The 15,536-nt window shown below is 37.3% G+C and overlaps 1 protein-coding gene across 7 annotated transcripts in view; it reads right to left on the bottom strand.

Moving 5' to 3' along the window:
• Window positions 1–15,536, bottom strand: part of RBMS1 (RNA binding motif single stranded interacting protein 1) — a 153,457-nt gene that overhangs the window by 42,067 nt on the left and 95,854 nt on the right. For all 7 annotated transcript variants that reach the window (XM_064514842.1, XM_064514839.1, XM_064514840.1 and 4 more), the window contains exon 3: window positions 426–484. In XM_064514842.1, the coding sequence (XP_064370912.1) occupies window positions 426–484 (59 nt within the window). The remainder of the gene's footprint in view (window positions 1–425; window positions 485–15,536) is intronic.

Below are 15,536 nucleotides of genomic sequence, written 5' to 3' on the forward strand. Positions count from 1 at the left end.
AGAGTACTGGAACATGTAATTAAGTACTGCCTTAAACTGTTCTAATTAATAGAGCTGATTTCCACAATATGTAATTTTTTCAGATGCTTAGTACAGTCGAATGGTCTTCCGTAAGCTTCCTTAATTTCTCCAGGCAAAAGGGGAAAAGCTGCTTTTAACTCCAGTTTTGTTTTTAAAACAGAGGCTAACTGCCAGACAGTGCCATGCATGTTAGCTTCACTCAGGTTTGGCTGCATCTCTGACATAGGCTGTCTGCCAGCAACACTGCAAACAAATATAGAGAATATGCTGACCGTGGGCAAGAATAAGACTAGCCCAGGAATGAGAATTGAATAACTTTTTAAAATCATGTAAAATACAACACTAGTATATTTTATAAAATCAGGTAAGACTCTCCGGTGAATGTAATTTAAAGGCAAACATACCTTTGCATTTGTTTGTTGTCTTATCCAAAATAGCCTTTGTGGATACAATTTTCCCATACCTAAAATGTTTGTGTATATATGCAAAGAAAAAAAGAAGAAAAAAACATCCTGTTACAACAGACACCAAATTCACATCGTTTTATATTCCATTACGCATGTACTTTTAACAAGTTGGAATCATATATAAACTGTATAACTGTATAATGAAAACTCATATGTAGACAGAAGTAACAAAAACCCTCAATAATTTCAAATATGATCATGCTCTCTTCTCCCTACATTACCAGTGGCACAGCAGAATCACAAAACAAGTCAGAGAAAAAGTGTTTTACACAAAAAAAAAGATAGGATACAGGTAAAATCCTGATACATGAAAGAAGATATGTTTTAGGCATAAGCTTGGACTTTCCCTATCAATATATGTACCAGATAAGGCAGACAAGAAACTGTCTTGTCTATGCTAGGCTTGCTAAGTAAAATGCTATGAAAAAAAAAGCGAGCAAAAAACATAGACATCTTTTTCCTTTCACTGACAAATCCAGAGATGAAAACCTCTGTGCTGGAAGGTGACAAGTGTGAGTCAGCTTTATGCAAGCTGATCAGCAAAGCTGGTAAAGAATTTTCTGTTTTTTATGGAGAATTGAAATGTTAACAATTTCAACAAAAATAAAATATCCCTCGGGAAATTTTCAATTTTCTCTTGTAAAACAAAACAAAACTCATGCATTGCCTGTTCTGCCTGCAGCTTCCTAAGATCTTGGCAGCCCAGACGCCAAGCTGCTGCGCAGCCCAAAGGTGAGCATCCAAGGATCTGAGACAGAAAATGAAGCTTGGGAAACAAACAAAAATCCCAGTTATAGGAACAATGGTTGTTTCTCAAGTGTGGCAAAAAGTTCACAGTATTAGCTTTTGTGATCCCAATTTGGAGCAGAATTTATTGCTGTTGGTGAAAATTTGCAATCTTCTTGGAAATCAAATGTTACTTTTTGGCCAGTTCCAATACTAAGCAAGCAACTCCCCCAGCATGTAAACGCTTCAGGGCTGCAGCTACGCAGGGAATCGGCAGCAGAATCAGAAACGGAACTTGGGTTTCCCAGGTCCTTACCACAACCTCCTTTTTTGCTTTTGAACTACATTTGATACAATTAGTATACAAAAGAGAAAAGACACAATTTGGGAGTGTTTTTTTCCATGAGGAAAATAATGGAACATGTTAATATGTACACACAAACCCCATGGGCCAAGCAGTTCTATGTCATTGTGCCTTGTTCAGTACAAGAACTGAAAACACGGAAAACTATTAGTAATATTATTATCAAAAGAATGTGAAATTTGAGGAAAAATAAAGTTTTGCCAGCTCACCTGCTAAATGTAACTTCAATAGAGAGAAAGTTACTGAGTATCATTTCAAAACGATATTATTTCAAAAGACGACTAACTCAATTTCTGAAGCTGCAGTAGCCACATAGCCTTAACATTTCTTCAGAATAGCTGAGAAGCCTAACAAAGTTAGGCTTAGGTAGTTAAAAGTGCTCAAATAATTTCTTACTTACAAAGTGATAGTCATTCAAGGGTGAAGTCTATTTACAAAGTACTTTCCCTCCAAAACATTTAAATACATTTTTTTCAGTGTAGTTATCAATCTTTGTGATGAGTTTCAAGCTCCCTCTGTTTCTTCAGCAAGTTCTTGTGTGGCTTCAAATACTTGTAATGGTAAATCTGGAGCAATCAAAGCCACCAGCTATTGGCTTCCTTAGTTATTTGGAATTGTGAACATCTACCTTTATATGCTAAAGATAGAACTCTCGATAGCCTAAAAATGTAGAAGAACCTATGAAAATCTATGTATACTTAAATATGCCATGCTAGAAGCTGTGATAAAGCAATATAAATTGTATCTAATAGCTGGACAATGTGCTTCCTCATTAGTGCCAATTATTTTCCAAGTAAGTCATTCTCATATAGAAAGCTGTAGATTTCATAAGTTAAACCTTCTGAACTTTCTCTAAAATTTTTCTGTGAGTGTAATGTGCATATCGCATTTACATGTTATAACTTTGGGAAAGGCAAACCATTCAGGGATGGAAACCCATAGAGTTCTTCAAGAAACAGCAATCTCCTGTGTCCCAAGTCACTTGCATCCATTATATCTGATGGTCAGTATTCTATACCTGCCATCCTTTATCAGTTTCTTAACCCTTTTAAAACAAGAAACTATATAATCTTTTGGGAAAAAGGAAATTAAAAGAAGGATGATCTTGTTCCCACCACTCTTTCAGGTCGGGGGGAGGGAAGGTGAAGAATACAGCTCTGAATATCTACATGAACAAAATAAGCATAACTCTCGGGCTGCCTTTGGTGACAGACAGTTATCAGGGACTGACCGTGCACTAGGCTGGCCCACAGATGCTGATGCACACCAGCCAACGGCACAAAGATGCACGTCTGCCTGTCTGTTCTTTACAATCATTTCATGGACCATATTCCTATGCGCAAGACCACTAGTGATTTAATTCACTGTCCTAGATAGCACAGCTCCTGTGAAGAACCAGCTGCCACGAAAGACTGCCAAGAAATTTCAACAATTGATTCTAAGAAGGAATCAGAGGACCAGTATAACAATAGCAAGCTGTCCCCATTTCTTCTACAATTTTCCCTATAGATACTCTTCCCAAGTGACAGATCTCCACTGATACCCAGAGATGCAGTTCACCCCATCTGCAACCTGACCGGCCCAGTACATCACGTCCTTGTTCCCGCCACGTGGCCCGATTTCAGGGGGAGATATCCCTTGCACTTCCTCATAATAAGTGCTCCCTTCAAATGATGACCGACAAGGAATCTGCTTCCTTCCTCGTGGATTCTGCAATCCCAGCATTCCCGTTAAGATAGGCTCCTGCATTCAACCGCTAGCTTGGTATGCGCAACTGTAATCAGAAATCAATGATCTACTAAAACATATCAAAGCCATGGTCCAAACTAATACATATCGCCTGCTTACCAAAATGAATATAGCAAGCAAGAGGGAGGGCTATATTATTGATTGCTTGTTCCTTCTCCTCTAAAGCAATTAAAAAAATATTTTCAATTTAGTGCTAATCTTGAGAAGCATGCTCAGTAATAGCCTATGTGCCTGTGTACTAGCTATTTTTTAAGTACAGAACACCAACACAAATGTATATTTTAGCAGGAGATCAAGAAGAGACTTGTTCTAAAGCCAAGTTAGGAACATATGCAGTACTGCTAGTGAATCAGACAATGTTTATTTACCTCTGCCCATTACACACTTTGTGCAAAAACAGAAGGGTAACTCCAGCTAAGAAGATGCCGTGCAAGGCAATGTGCATATCAAAATAAAGCACTTTTGTCTTAGTCAAGTGGAAGACTTGAAGCAAAACATCAATATATACTTTTTAAAAATCACACTGTTCAGTGCAACTAACCATACTGACAGACTTGGTACGAATAACTACGAACAGATATTTAAAACATCTCTGAAGCCTAATCTTGGTGACCTGCGCGATGAAAGAAAAGGGTTCTCTAAAAGACTAAGCACACTGATCAAACTGAACCAGTGTTTATTTTTCTTTCTTTGTACATCTGCTATTATAACAAACATGCTTGCAAACGTGAGGGCAGTAAGGTGCCATCATGAGCGTGACAAAGACTGAGGAACAAAGTAGCCTGAACTCTCTGGTTCAAGTGCTATTTTGAGTGCTGAAAGAATTTATTTGTGTGTGTGCATTAGGGGAGGTACAATGTGAACAGGCAGTAAGAGGCTTGATATGGAACGTCTGGAATGAATTGTTTAAATCTTTGTCTACAGATAAATGTAATGTACCTCCTATTACCAAGCTCATAGCGTTTCCCTTTTGCAGCAATTTCAACCTGTCTTCCAGCTTCTACTTCAAAGGGTTTCTCTACCATCTGGCTTTCTTTGACTCAGAGGCTAACATGGCAAACAAATCTTTGCTAACATGGAAAGTCCTTGCTTCGGAGGGCTGCTTAGGTCCTCCACCCTGGACTGTCCAGAACTTCACGCTGAAGATTGACCATGCTCTCTCTTTAACTAAGTCCAAACCAGCTGTAAAGAGATGATTCCCTGAGATCCCATCCTATCCTTCGCATTAGGGTACTGCTGTCAGAACTCCTTTGCTATGTAGAAACAATGCTGTGCATCTTGTGTTTACCCTAAATTAATTTTTAATCTTGGCATCTTATTGCTCCCCTCCATGGAATGTTCTGCATTTCTAAGAGTCAGAATCACGTGGCAAAGCTGGGCAAGGATTTCACAATGCATGAGTGGCTCTGGATGCGTGAACTCTGTACAAGATGGAAGCGCAAAGGGAAAGAGAACCTGGCTGGGCACAAAATTTCAGGAAGCAGCCAACATTCTCATCAGGTGACCCATGGGCAATAGAGAACAACAACTAAATGGGCTGATCCACCTAGGAGGGCCATGTGGGAGAGCAGATCACTTAATCCTAAAAAAACTTGCAGTTGCCGAAGGCACCCACATCAAACTAAAACTTTTTTTAGACTAGGTAAATAGCTAGAACAAAATGGGTAAAGCAAACGGAGGAAATACTTCCAAAGTGATTAATGTGTACTAATTGTAACACTAAAAAGAACATGCAGGTGTGGCTGTTTTGTCTGTAAATCAGCTTGAAAAAAGAAATCTTTCTTGTTCAGACATGGCTTTATTCAGTACATAACATGGTCAGTCTCTGTGCATCTTACACGCACTCTAAAGGTGCTAGTTCCCTGTTTGAAAGGGAATAATACCATCCTTTGATATCACCCTAAAGAAATACATGCAACAAAACAGAACATATAATCACTTCTGCAAATCAGTAATTTGCAGTTTCTAAGAGATCATTCCCACCTCCCCAAAATCAGAGTATTCTATTTTGAACAACACTGCTCAAAATAATTTACTGGAAATTAGGGGTCTTAATAACCAAGAACAAAATCACAGTCCTCATCATACTTGCAGAATATGTGGAAGCCCAACCAGTTCATCTTGGTTAAAGCCTAAAGAAGTGAAACATGAGCAGTCCATGGGAAGGCCTCACCTGTGCTCAGCTTTTCTACATCTTTCACGTCACTCATGGTATAAAGAAAACAGAGTTTCGCTATAAAACCCTGGATTTTCCATTAGGTAGGACTTTCAGAAAAATACACGCTGGTACAATACTGCCAGACCTTGTGGCAACCTTCTCTAACACTGCTACCTAATTGTGGGTAAATGTTCAAAAACTCGATACAGAAACTTACTCCATCCAGCAGAGCACTAAGTTTGGAGAACAGAACCAAAGCTTACACAGACTATAGCCATATGGTTTCCATTCTTAGATTTTTCTTCACCACATTTATGCCCTAGCGTGGAAGGAGATACTGCTGAGAACATTTTGTCTGTATTTTGTTTTCTGTTGTTAGAAAACATACTGTTCTTTAAGAAACTCTTTGGAATCGCTCTGTTGCTCTATGGTCATTGTAGGCCTAAAGATTTGCTCACCAGAATGTAAGGAGTAACTTCAAACAAAAGTTGGACCAAACATTCTTAGTGCATAACTTAACTTTATATAAAAAAGCAGCATTTATATTTTCCTTATTTTTTTAAAGACAGTAAATAGGTATGCAGAGCCTAGCTTACTACTTGTTTGTGTTTCAAAACTGTTATAGATTTGGTAAAGACAGGCTGATTTGTTTAATTCAGCTAAAGCTTCTATATTCGATTCAGATACATGAACGCTGGGCTAATCAACTCCAGCAGATGTGCCCTGTTTCAGGCATTGGATCATATATATTTTGCTGCGTGTAAAATAGGAATTCATTTTGAACCTAAAGTTAAAACACTGCTTTGATGACATTTCTGTCAAAGGGTCATATGGCTTTGACGGAAAGCTAATTCCTTTTTTTTTTTTTTTTTTTTTTTTGGGTAGTAATTATCCTTTTTGCTCTCCAGTACTTCAGAAAGAAGGATGGCATTTTCAAAGTATACAAATATCCAAGTAACTCTCCTTGTTGTTTTTGATTTTACTTGGGGGATAAAAAATACCTAACCAAGTAGATTAGAAGTTATTATGATGCAAAATAGATAATGTTTTTTTCAGTTTGCAAAATGACAGAGATTACATTTTGTCTGTTAATGAAAAGAGTATTTTTTTGATGAGTTAGGATCTATGTACACAACACAAATCTTTGGCTTTAGTTCCCATTCAATAGCACTTGTGCTACACTTGTATATTCTTTGCAAGAAAGCTTTCTTCATGTCCTCTCCACCTTTAATTCCTCTCTTAAATTTTGCATATTTGTATTTTGGGTAAGAATTAGTATATAAAAGCCTACATCATCATCATTACTGATGGAGTTACCGACATTAGCACGGTACAAACTAATATTTCTTTGGTACAAACAATCTTTCCTTCAGGGCCTATAGGTTACAATTCTAGAATTCACTGAGAAGGAAACAAAAAAGGCAAAGTCAGATGCAAAATCAGGTATTTTATCAGTTCTTACAATTGTCCATCCTTGTATCACTTAGAAGAGCAGATATGTAGCATAAGGAATGTATATAATTCTTATTCCTGAGGTATGAACAGATAGCTTCTTGGTTTCTTGGGCAATATTAATTGTAATAGATAAAAGACAATATTTTATGAATAGGTATTTGTTATATAGTGCTCTGGCTCCTTCTCACAAATGTATCTACCCCTTACAGCTAAGAGAAGCCAGGAGTTCAGAACTCTAATGAATAGTAAGAGGTATACAGGAAGAAATTAGATTTTGGAGATTATTATTTTTCAGCTATCCATTTTGTTTTTCTTAAGAGTAGTTATTTCCTGGTTTAGCAGAAGATGATGTGTGGGGGTAGGGAAGAAATGTATTTAGAATCAGGAAATGTTTGCTTCCTCTTGCTTTGTGGAGATGTGAATAATCTCTGTCCATTCTTTAGAAGCTCACTGAAAGACTAGGAAAAAATAAGTTCTGCTAGCATCCTACAGCTTTTTTTTTTTTTTTTTTTTGAACAGGATTTTGCAAAAGTTTTTCAATTACCATGTTCATTTCTGCACAACAAATCAATTATCTTGAAAGTATGACCCACTGTTCAATGCTCTTTCATTTGGTGCAGCTTAGGAAAATTGCTCTTTTAGTACCTCTAAATAGTTTAAACATTTAAGACATATTACAGCTGGCATTAAAAACAGTATTTCTAATGTGGCTTTCTAGCCTGTGATATATACCTAACAATTCCCTGCAGAGATGTTTTCTCCATCAATTTTAAATCATCAAAAAAAGTAACAGCATGTATGTTTAGGATTTTTTCATAGGTTAAGAATGTTGCAATATATATATATTGAAAAAAGCAGTTATTCTTCAGTATTCTGATGACACAATCATGGTAAAAAAAAAAAAAAAAAAAAAAAAAAGTCCATGAAACCTCCCCCTCAAATAGCTTTTGGAGTTGGAAGGGAAGGCTCTAGTATTCTTCTTTGGCAAGCAAGAACAATTCAACTGAAGTTACTGTGACAGAGAAAAAAAAAAAGCAGCAGTAAAATGGAAGTAATGAGAGATGAAAAATCCTAGCCATAAAATCTTGATTTTAGTGTTTTGGTTTTTTTTTTTAATTAACAAAGCAAATTCTGAAGGATGAATCTGTAACTCCTATTCTAGGCTTTGGCATGTTTATAGGCATCTGTTGCCTCAGTCTCTTCACTGAAGACATGAATATAGATATTTAGCAGAACTGTGATTAATAATCACCCACACTTCAGGGTGAGATTTTTCAAAGCCCTGAGTGTTGGCCTATCTTTGCTCAGCTGCAACATGATTTTTACCACCGAACACAATGTTTTCGTTGAAGATAATGATACCCTGACTTCTGCTATTCCTTCCCAGCAGAATGCCAACCTTGGCCAGCATTTCAAGGGGACCACTCATGATAACCACTTTCGAAAATTACATTCCTCAGTCTGTGCATAAGCTAAAAGCAACCCAAAAAGTACACAGCTGTGATGTTCAACATGAGGATAGCAGCAAGTTGCTCAACCTAATTTACTCTGCTCATATTTAATTCTCATTTAATCTTTCACATACTAGTGAGATGATAATGCTTAACTTCATGGTAGGGAGAGACTGAAGCAACAGACCCAGACACTGAAAAAGGAGAGGGCAACACCACAAATTCACAGAGCAAACCTCTTGCCTTGCCAAGGAGAGCTGCCTTCATGTTTCGTAAACACCTACAGATTCTCTTCATTCTATTGATTCTTATGACAATCCAGATACCAACAGGCTGGTCCTAAATTTGCTGATTATGTACCATTTTAACTGTAATCAAAGTGTTTATAATAGAAAAACCTAGGAGGAGGAAGCTGTCACTTGCTTGAAGAAAAATGAAATTTCAGGCAAGGAACCTAAGAAACACTGATTGAAATCAGTGCCTCTGCCCCTTCCATAACCCACCCTAACTTCTGACAACCTGACTGATTTAGCATAATCTCTGAACCATCTGCTAGTCTGTCTATCAGCTCAGTAGCCTTGTTACTTTACAGTTTATAGCTTAAGTGGGATAAACTACCCACCAGAAGCATAGAAGGATTTGCCTTTTTAACACACTTTGATGTACAAGTATTGTATAAGTGACTATAACTTTATTTCTCCTAAACTTAAAAAAACCCACAGCAACGTATTTATCAGTGTCTATTTTTAAAGAAAATGAAATTGTTTATGCGTATCATCTTTACAGTTTGTGAAATCTACCGTTTAGCAGAGGTATATAAATACTTTATAGCTTATTTTGGTCTACAGTTTTAGGAGCTCTTCTATTTGCCCATTTTAAGACTCAAATGCTAAGCGTTTTAAAATGTGAGAACTATGCAGACTTATGTTCAGTTTTCAAATATCAGCCTACATAAGACGCAAATGCTGGTTGATATTAAAAGTGTTGCTTCCCACCAACAGTCTACTGAATTAAATAACCGGGCTAGTAAAAGACTACTATCTACATTTTCTTCTGAATTATGCAGCATTGTTTTCTGAGAAAACAGTTTTAACATTGGATAAAATATGAAATGTGTGCAAATTATCAGATTAAGTGATTTAGGAGCTGATTTACTACTATTCTACTTCTAAAGTAGTATATTGTAATCATTATACAGTACTCTTGCACTGAAAGCGCTACAGAAACTTTTTACACAAGACACCCAACTGAGGGTCATTTATACTACCTTACAGAAATGATCTGTGCAGCTATTCAACAGCTGTTACAGATAATCACAAACAATAAATCTCAAAATTGTCATAAATCAAATAATGTATGTTACGACATTCATACAAGAAATGATCAGTAAGTGCCATATCGTTATGAAAATCAAAATGCCTGCCTCTAAATCCCTTCCTTGTGAAAAAGGCTGTACTAATCCACATCATTTAGTGTCCCGTTCAGCAGAAAAAACTTTGGAGAATCCTAACTTTACAAAAAGAGAGAAATAATTAGGAAGCTATTTAGAATTCTCAGCTAACCCACTTTTTAGTCCTCCAAACATTCTTATTTAAATAAAAAAATAAGACAATTACATTTTCTACAGAAATTTGCTATAAGATGGCTGTGCTTCTACTAACTGATGCTATTCAGATACATGGGAAGGGGTTACACTTTCATGTAGCTTCAAGATGAAAGGAAAAAGCTATACTATTTTAGGAAAGCAACATGGTCTCACCCTGTTGCTCTCCTGCCTTAACCCTATAGAACGGACAGGAAGTGTGTGCTTGGACTAAGAGTAAAGCACCGAAAAAAAAACCTGTATCCAAACAGACCCCATCAAAAACTGAAGCAATATACTTTGAAAATAAACTGTCATAGTTCATGGGGCTCACTGAAAGAATACAAGAAGTGAGAAGCATGGAGTATCACAAAACCATGAAAGATATTAAAAAAAAATCATAATTATAATTCAACTGCAAGCAGAATATTGAAGTACCAAACAGGTTTAAATTACAACTCTGGAATATTATTTCTACACTCTGATAATTTCTTTTATTCCTTATTTTCATACTGAGAAGTGATCCCTAATCAACAGAAAGATCTGGGAAGGTGAGAAATTAAACCAGATGAATGCTAATATGTATTTAAAAGCTAAACGCATGGCAACTCTGCAGACTTGCATGTATTGATTTACCACTGCTGGCTCTTCTAAGCAGCAGCTAGCTCACTGCTAGCTTCTAAGGCAGCTTTTCTGCACCCAGCCATAAATCTTGACAAATTTCAGCTTCACCAATTTTGCACAGCCCACACTAACGGCTCAAAAGAATAAAACTATAAAGACATAAGAGAAGGCAGCTCTTGTTATTCATAATTTATAACTCCTTTCTCTTCCCTGTGCTAAGCAGTACAGATCAGCCTGGGAGCATAAACTAGTCCCTAGACTGTATACCTGAAGACTGACTATTTTTCTTTTCATTTTATTCCTCCTTCATCCAAATTCACTCATTTTCAGTGCATGATACATCGTCCTTTATTTTGGCTTTTCCTGAGTGTATTTCTTCTTCTTGTGAGAGAAGATGAAGGACAAGGGAAGGGAAAAATAACATTATTTATCATCAGTTCCCAACATTTTTTTCCCTTGTTTTAGTCAGAACAGTATAAATCAATGGTGTTATTCCAGCTACTACCCTAGCTAGCGTGAGCCTACCTCCTATGTGGACAGAGAGACAGGTATTAATGCTACCAGCCTGTTTACTTACAGGAGAATTTTTTTAATATATTCTTGCCCATTAATATCACTTGTAGCAAAAGTTGCTAACCAAAGTCTTACAGCCTCAGCTTAAATAACTGACACCTCAAGGAATATGTTGGCAAAGTCTTGAAAGCCATGGTGTCAGATAGGGACTGCCAAAGCACAAGCACACTTTCAGCCACATCCCATTTCCTACTCTGAACTACATCAACTCTCAAGTGTCTCATATATTGGAAGTGAGGGGGGGATATTATATATATATATTTCATATATGTATTTTTATATATATTATATATATAAAACACTTATTCTTGCATTTATCTTGCACAGAAGATGTTTGATCACTGGAATAATGCCTTTGTTTTAATAAAATATGACAGCATATCCTGTATGTTTTCCTTGTGTTTTTGTAACAGTAAGGCAACAAGAGTCAAAGACCTGGCCTACTGGGTTCAGATACCCTCTAGGCAAAGATACCTATTTGTTCTTATCTGCATCTTGCACTGATTTAACACCCAGCCTTGGAAAATGCTGATTGCGCCTCTTCTGTCTGGAGGGCAGAAAAGGAACAAAACCCAGAACCCTTTGATATATTTAAATAACCTTCAGTCTCTCTAAATTGCATTTGAACACTGGTAGTGGTTCTTTTATGAAATATTCATAATAACATCCTGCTTTCAATAGCTATTCTATAGCAGAATTAACACCTCATTATGAAGCAACTATAAAATTAATATTATGAGTCAAATCTTTAACTTCTGGTAACCTAATGTCAGTCACCCTAAAACAGCATTAAATAGCTGAATTATTCAAAATCACTGCTAGACCTTCCAGAGTCCTTGCCCCCTTAATAACATGGCATGTAGATTTGATCCCTATTTGAATCTGCTTCTCTAGTCTCAAGACCCAGCTGTGCTGAATAGCAAATATCTACATTTCAATAGCGAAAATGGTTGTACTAAAGTAGTTCTCTCCAGGAGTCAAAATACTTCAGAAGGGCATTTAAGTGGCTGTATGTTATTGAGCGGAAACATCAGCTCACATATTATTGATCATAACTGCATGGCTCTGTTGAAAAGATGTCTGCAGCAGTATTAAGTGCTGAGATAGGGACTGAGTGTTATGTATTAAAAAAATACTATCCATCTGTTGCCAAATTTTAGATACACGAGCAATCACAAGCTGTAGCACAAAATCTAAAGTACAACCTTTGTGGCGAATGCATCAGGGTCATATTCAGTGACACTTCCTCAGTTTCACACTGCTTAAGATAGACAGTCTTTTGAATATTGATTGAAGCAAGCAGGAGGCAGTTTGCTTTCTGCAGTTTTGCAAAGAGAATGTAATAGATACTTATCTGGAAATTTACTTTTGGTAACTTAAATAAACCTTTTTGTTCAAAAAACCATTAACCTGTTCTCATCCTATCATTAAAGTAGGTAGCCAAGTACAACTGAAATCACTACACCTTCAGTCTGCTTTTACTCTTGAGCTGTAGACAAACACGCAGTCACAGCACTCCGTGCACTACCAGATTATCATGTTGAATATATCTGAACTGGCTGAAACTAATGTGATTCCCCAGACCTTCATTTCCATGAATTTTTCATACAATGACTACATCAAATGCCACCATGGAAGCAGAAATCTAGCGGCCCAGGCTGCATTTTGGCTAGTGTGCCTGAGGAAGGGTTTGGATTGACGGGTCTCACAGACAAGGGAGGTTAATCCTGGCCAAGCAGGGAAAACCCAAAGCAGCACAAAGTGGTGACTCAAGACTGGCCCAACTGGGCTCAGAGAAAACCAACTGGCTGCACCTTCCAATCGGCTCTACCTCTGCACGTCAGGATGGCATCTACACTAAACAGAATAGGACATAGATTCAAAATTGCTTAAAAGGAGCAGTCAAGGCAGCTTCGTGAACCCAAAGCACCAGCCATCACAAAAGGGACTATTCAAAAACACATTCTGATATAGTGCCAGGAAAATCAATCAACCAGTGCACCAGAGCAAAGCTGACAGATAATTTCAAAGTCAGCAGAGTTAGTTCTGTATCACACATATCATGACAACTTTTCTTGAACAGATTCAAGAACACATGCCAAAGAAGGAGTTTGTATGACATGGTCACAGTATTTCTGGGCTTAACTGACCTATAGATGCTTTTTTTGTTGTTTTGTTTTGCCTGTCAAAAGCCTGAGATGACTACTTCTTTGCCTCTAAGAAGAGGACAACAGAACAAACTTTTCTCTTAAAAGCAGTAAGCTACTGTAAAAAAGAAACCAAAATTCTACTTGCGGATGAATCCCAGTGCCTACACTTGAGACTCTAAAACAGTTCATTTACTAATTTTCCAATATGAAAACTGCAGTCTAACAGAAACGCCTTGACATTTCTGATGAAAATTACCCAGAAGGGGGGAAATGTAACAGATACCTCTCTTTCACAGTAAAGGATTAAGAATCCAGAGAAGCAATGTCTGTATCCAGTGTCAGAAAACCACTCATTAGTAAAGAGTTAAACAGTATCTAGGTCAGTCTACAGTCTTTCCTGCACACCCTCAGCTCACTGCATATCGGAAATGCTGTGTGGGAAGGCCAGGGAACTAAACTCACAGACCAAATGACTCAGACTGCAGTAATTTACTGATACTTCTTTCTCTTAAATTATCCTTGGGATTAAAAGAATCCACACCCTCAGCATGAAACCAAATCATAGCAAAAGGAAGAAACCACAAATCCACAGATCACTGGGTCAAAAAAAAGGTATCTAGAAGCAAATTAATTATTAATGGGAAAGGATAGACACCTTTCCTACAACGTACTCTATGGTCAGAACAGCAGAAGGTGAAGAATTTGAGCCTCGGTCAGATGTTCTTCTGAAAGCCCTAGTGGGGATGATCTCAGCAACAAGAATGTCAGAACTGTCTGCCAAAAAAATAAAGGAGAGCTGTCACAGCCAAATGTTGACCTCTACCACTAGAGGAAAGCAGCTTGAGGGAAACAGCCTCACATTTCCCCCATCACTGAAGAAGTTGAACTCTGAGTTGTCAACCACCTATGGAACAAGCATGACCAGAAGGTAACCATAAGATCCTGGAGAGAGAAGAACCAGTGACCCAGGCCCAAATACAAATCCAGTTAAATCCCTGAAGAACAATTAAAAATTTGACAAATTGTCAGACTGAACAAAATGAAAGTTTGGAAAGGACATGAATGAGCAGAAGAAAACATTGCCCTCAGAAATACTCGTTCCTGACTACAAAGTAAAATTATGACTGTTCCTTCTCTCTGCACTTGAAGACTCATTCCCTCCCCTGTTACTTAAGGAAAGGAAAGGAAAGGGCATCCTAACTATCACAAAAAGAAGAAAGAGCAAAGCTAAAGCACCCTAAGGACACTAAAATGTCTTCTATCACAGGAACCCATTAAGTTTCATCCAGAGAAACAGAAACCGAATTTGTTTCATGGCAAAAAATCTAACTAGAATTGGTGTGGTGAGATCTGATAAATAGCACCAGATTATTTCTTCAGAAGTGTTTTTTATTAGTATATTGTGGAGTACATTGCAAGCTAATTATAAAAAACTAAGCATCTTGGTTCACTACATATTTAGATGCAATTCTGCTCTACTTCTAATTAAACTATTTCATTTTTATATATGTACCTAACTGACGATGTTTTGAAAATTTATATTCAACATACAAACATCACTAAAAGGCTTGGTCAGCAACCAGTTACCCTTGAAAGTAAATTCCTGCAACTACTCAAATTTCAGCTACAATCTTGGAGCTGTGTGGAGTCTCACTCCTCTAAGCTCCAACAAAATTTTAAATTCTGTATTCCACCTTTAACACTTGCTGGTCCCAAATCAACGGGCACTTTCTGAAAGCAGGTAAAACATCAGCCTCCTCCTACAGCTAGCCATGGGGCAGTTGTGTACCACAGTCTTCTAACCAGCATCCCACTGCTTATGGTTTCCTGGTAACTATCTCTCATGACAAAAAGAGTAGTAAGTCTAAATAAATAATCTCCTCTAATTAGGAGAAAAGTTTGGACCTAGCGAGCTCAGGTGAAGGGCTCTATGTAGAGAATACAGACACTGTCTGTGGATCAATATATTTTTAAGCAACATTTACAAAGTGCAGCATCTTAAATAGAGAAGACCAAAAGACTCACCACAAATCAAGCAGCAGTCCAGTGCTTTATATTGATCTAAATCAGCATGAGGTCTGCTTCAAATTATTGCCTCAGAGTGCAATTTGTTGGTTAAATGGAAACACAGAGGAAAAAAATTATAAAAATAAAGTCTTTTCCTCTTCTCAAAAAGGAATGAGAGTCAAGAACTTTTCTCACCCAGGCTGTCTACT

The sequence above is a fragment of the Dromaius novaehollandiae genome, chromosome 7 (genome assembly GCF_036370855.1).
Source record: "Dromaius novaehollandiae isolate bDroNov1 chromosome 7, bDroNov1.hap1, whole genome shotgun sequence".
Taxonomy (NCBI): domain Eukaryota; kingdom Metazoa; phylum Chordata; class Aves; order Casuariiformes; family Dromaiidae; genus Dromaius; species Dromaius novaehollandiae.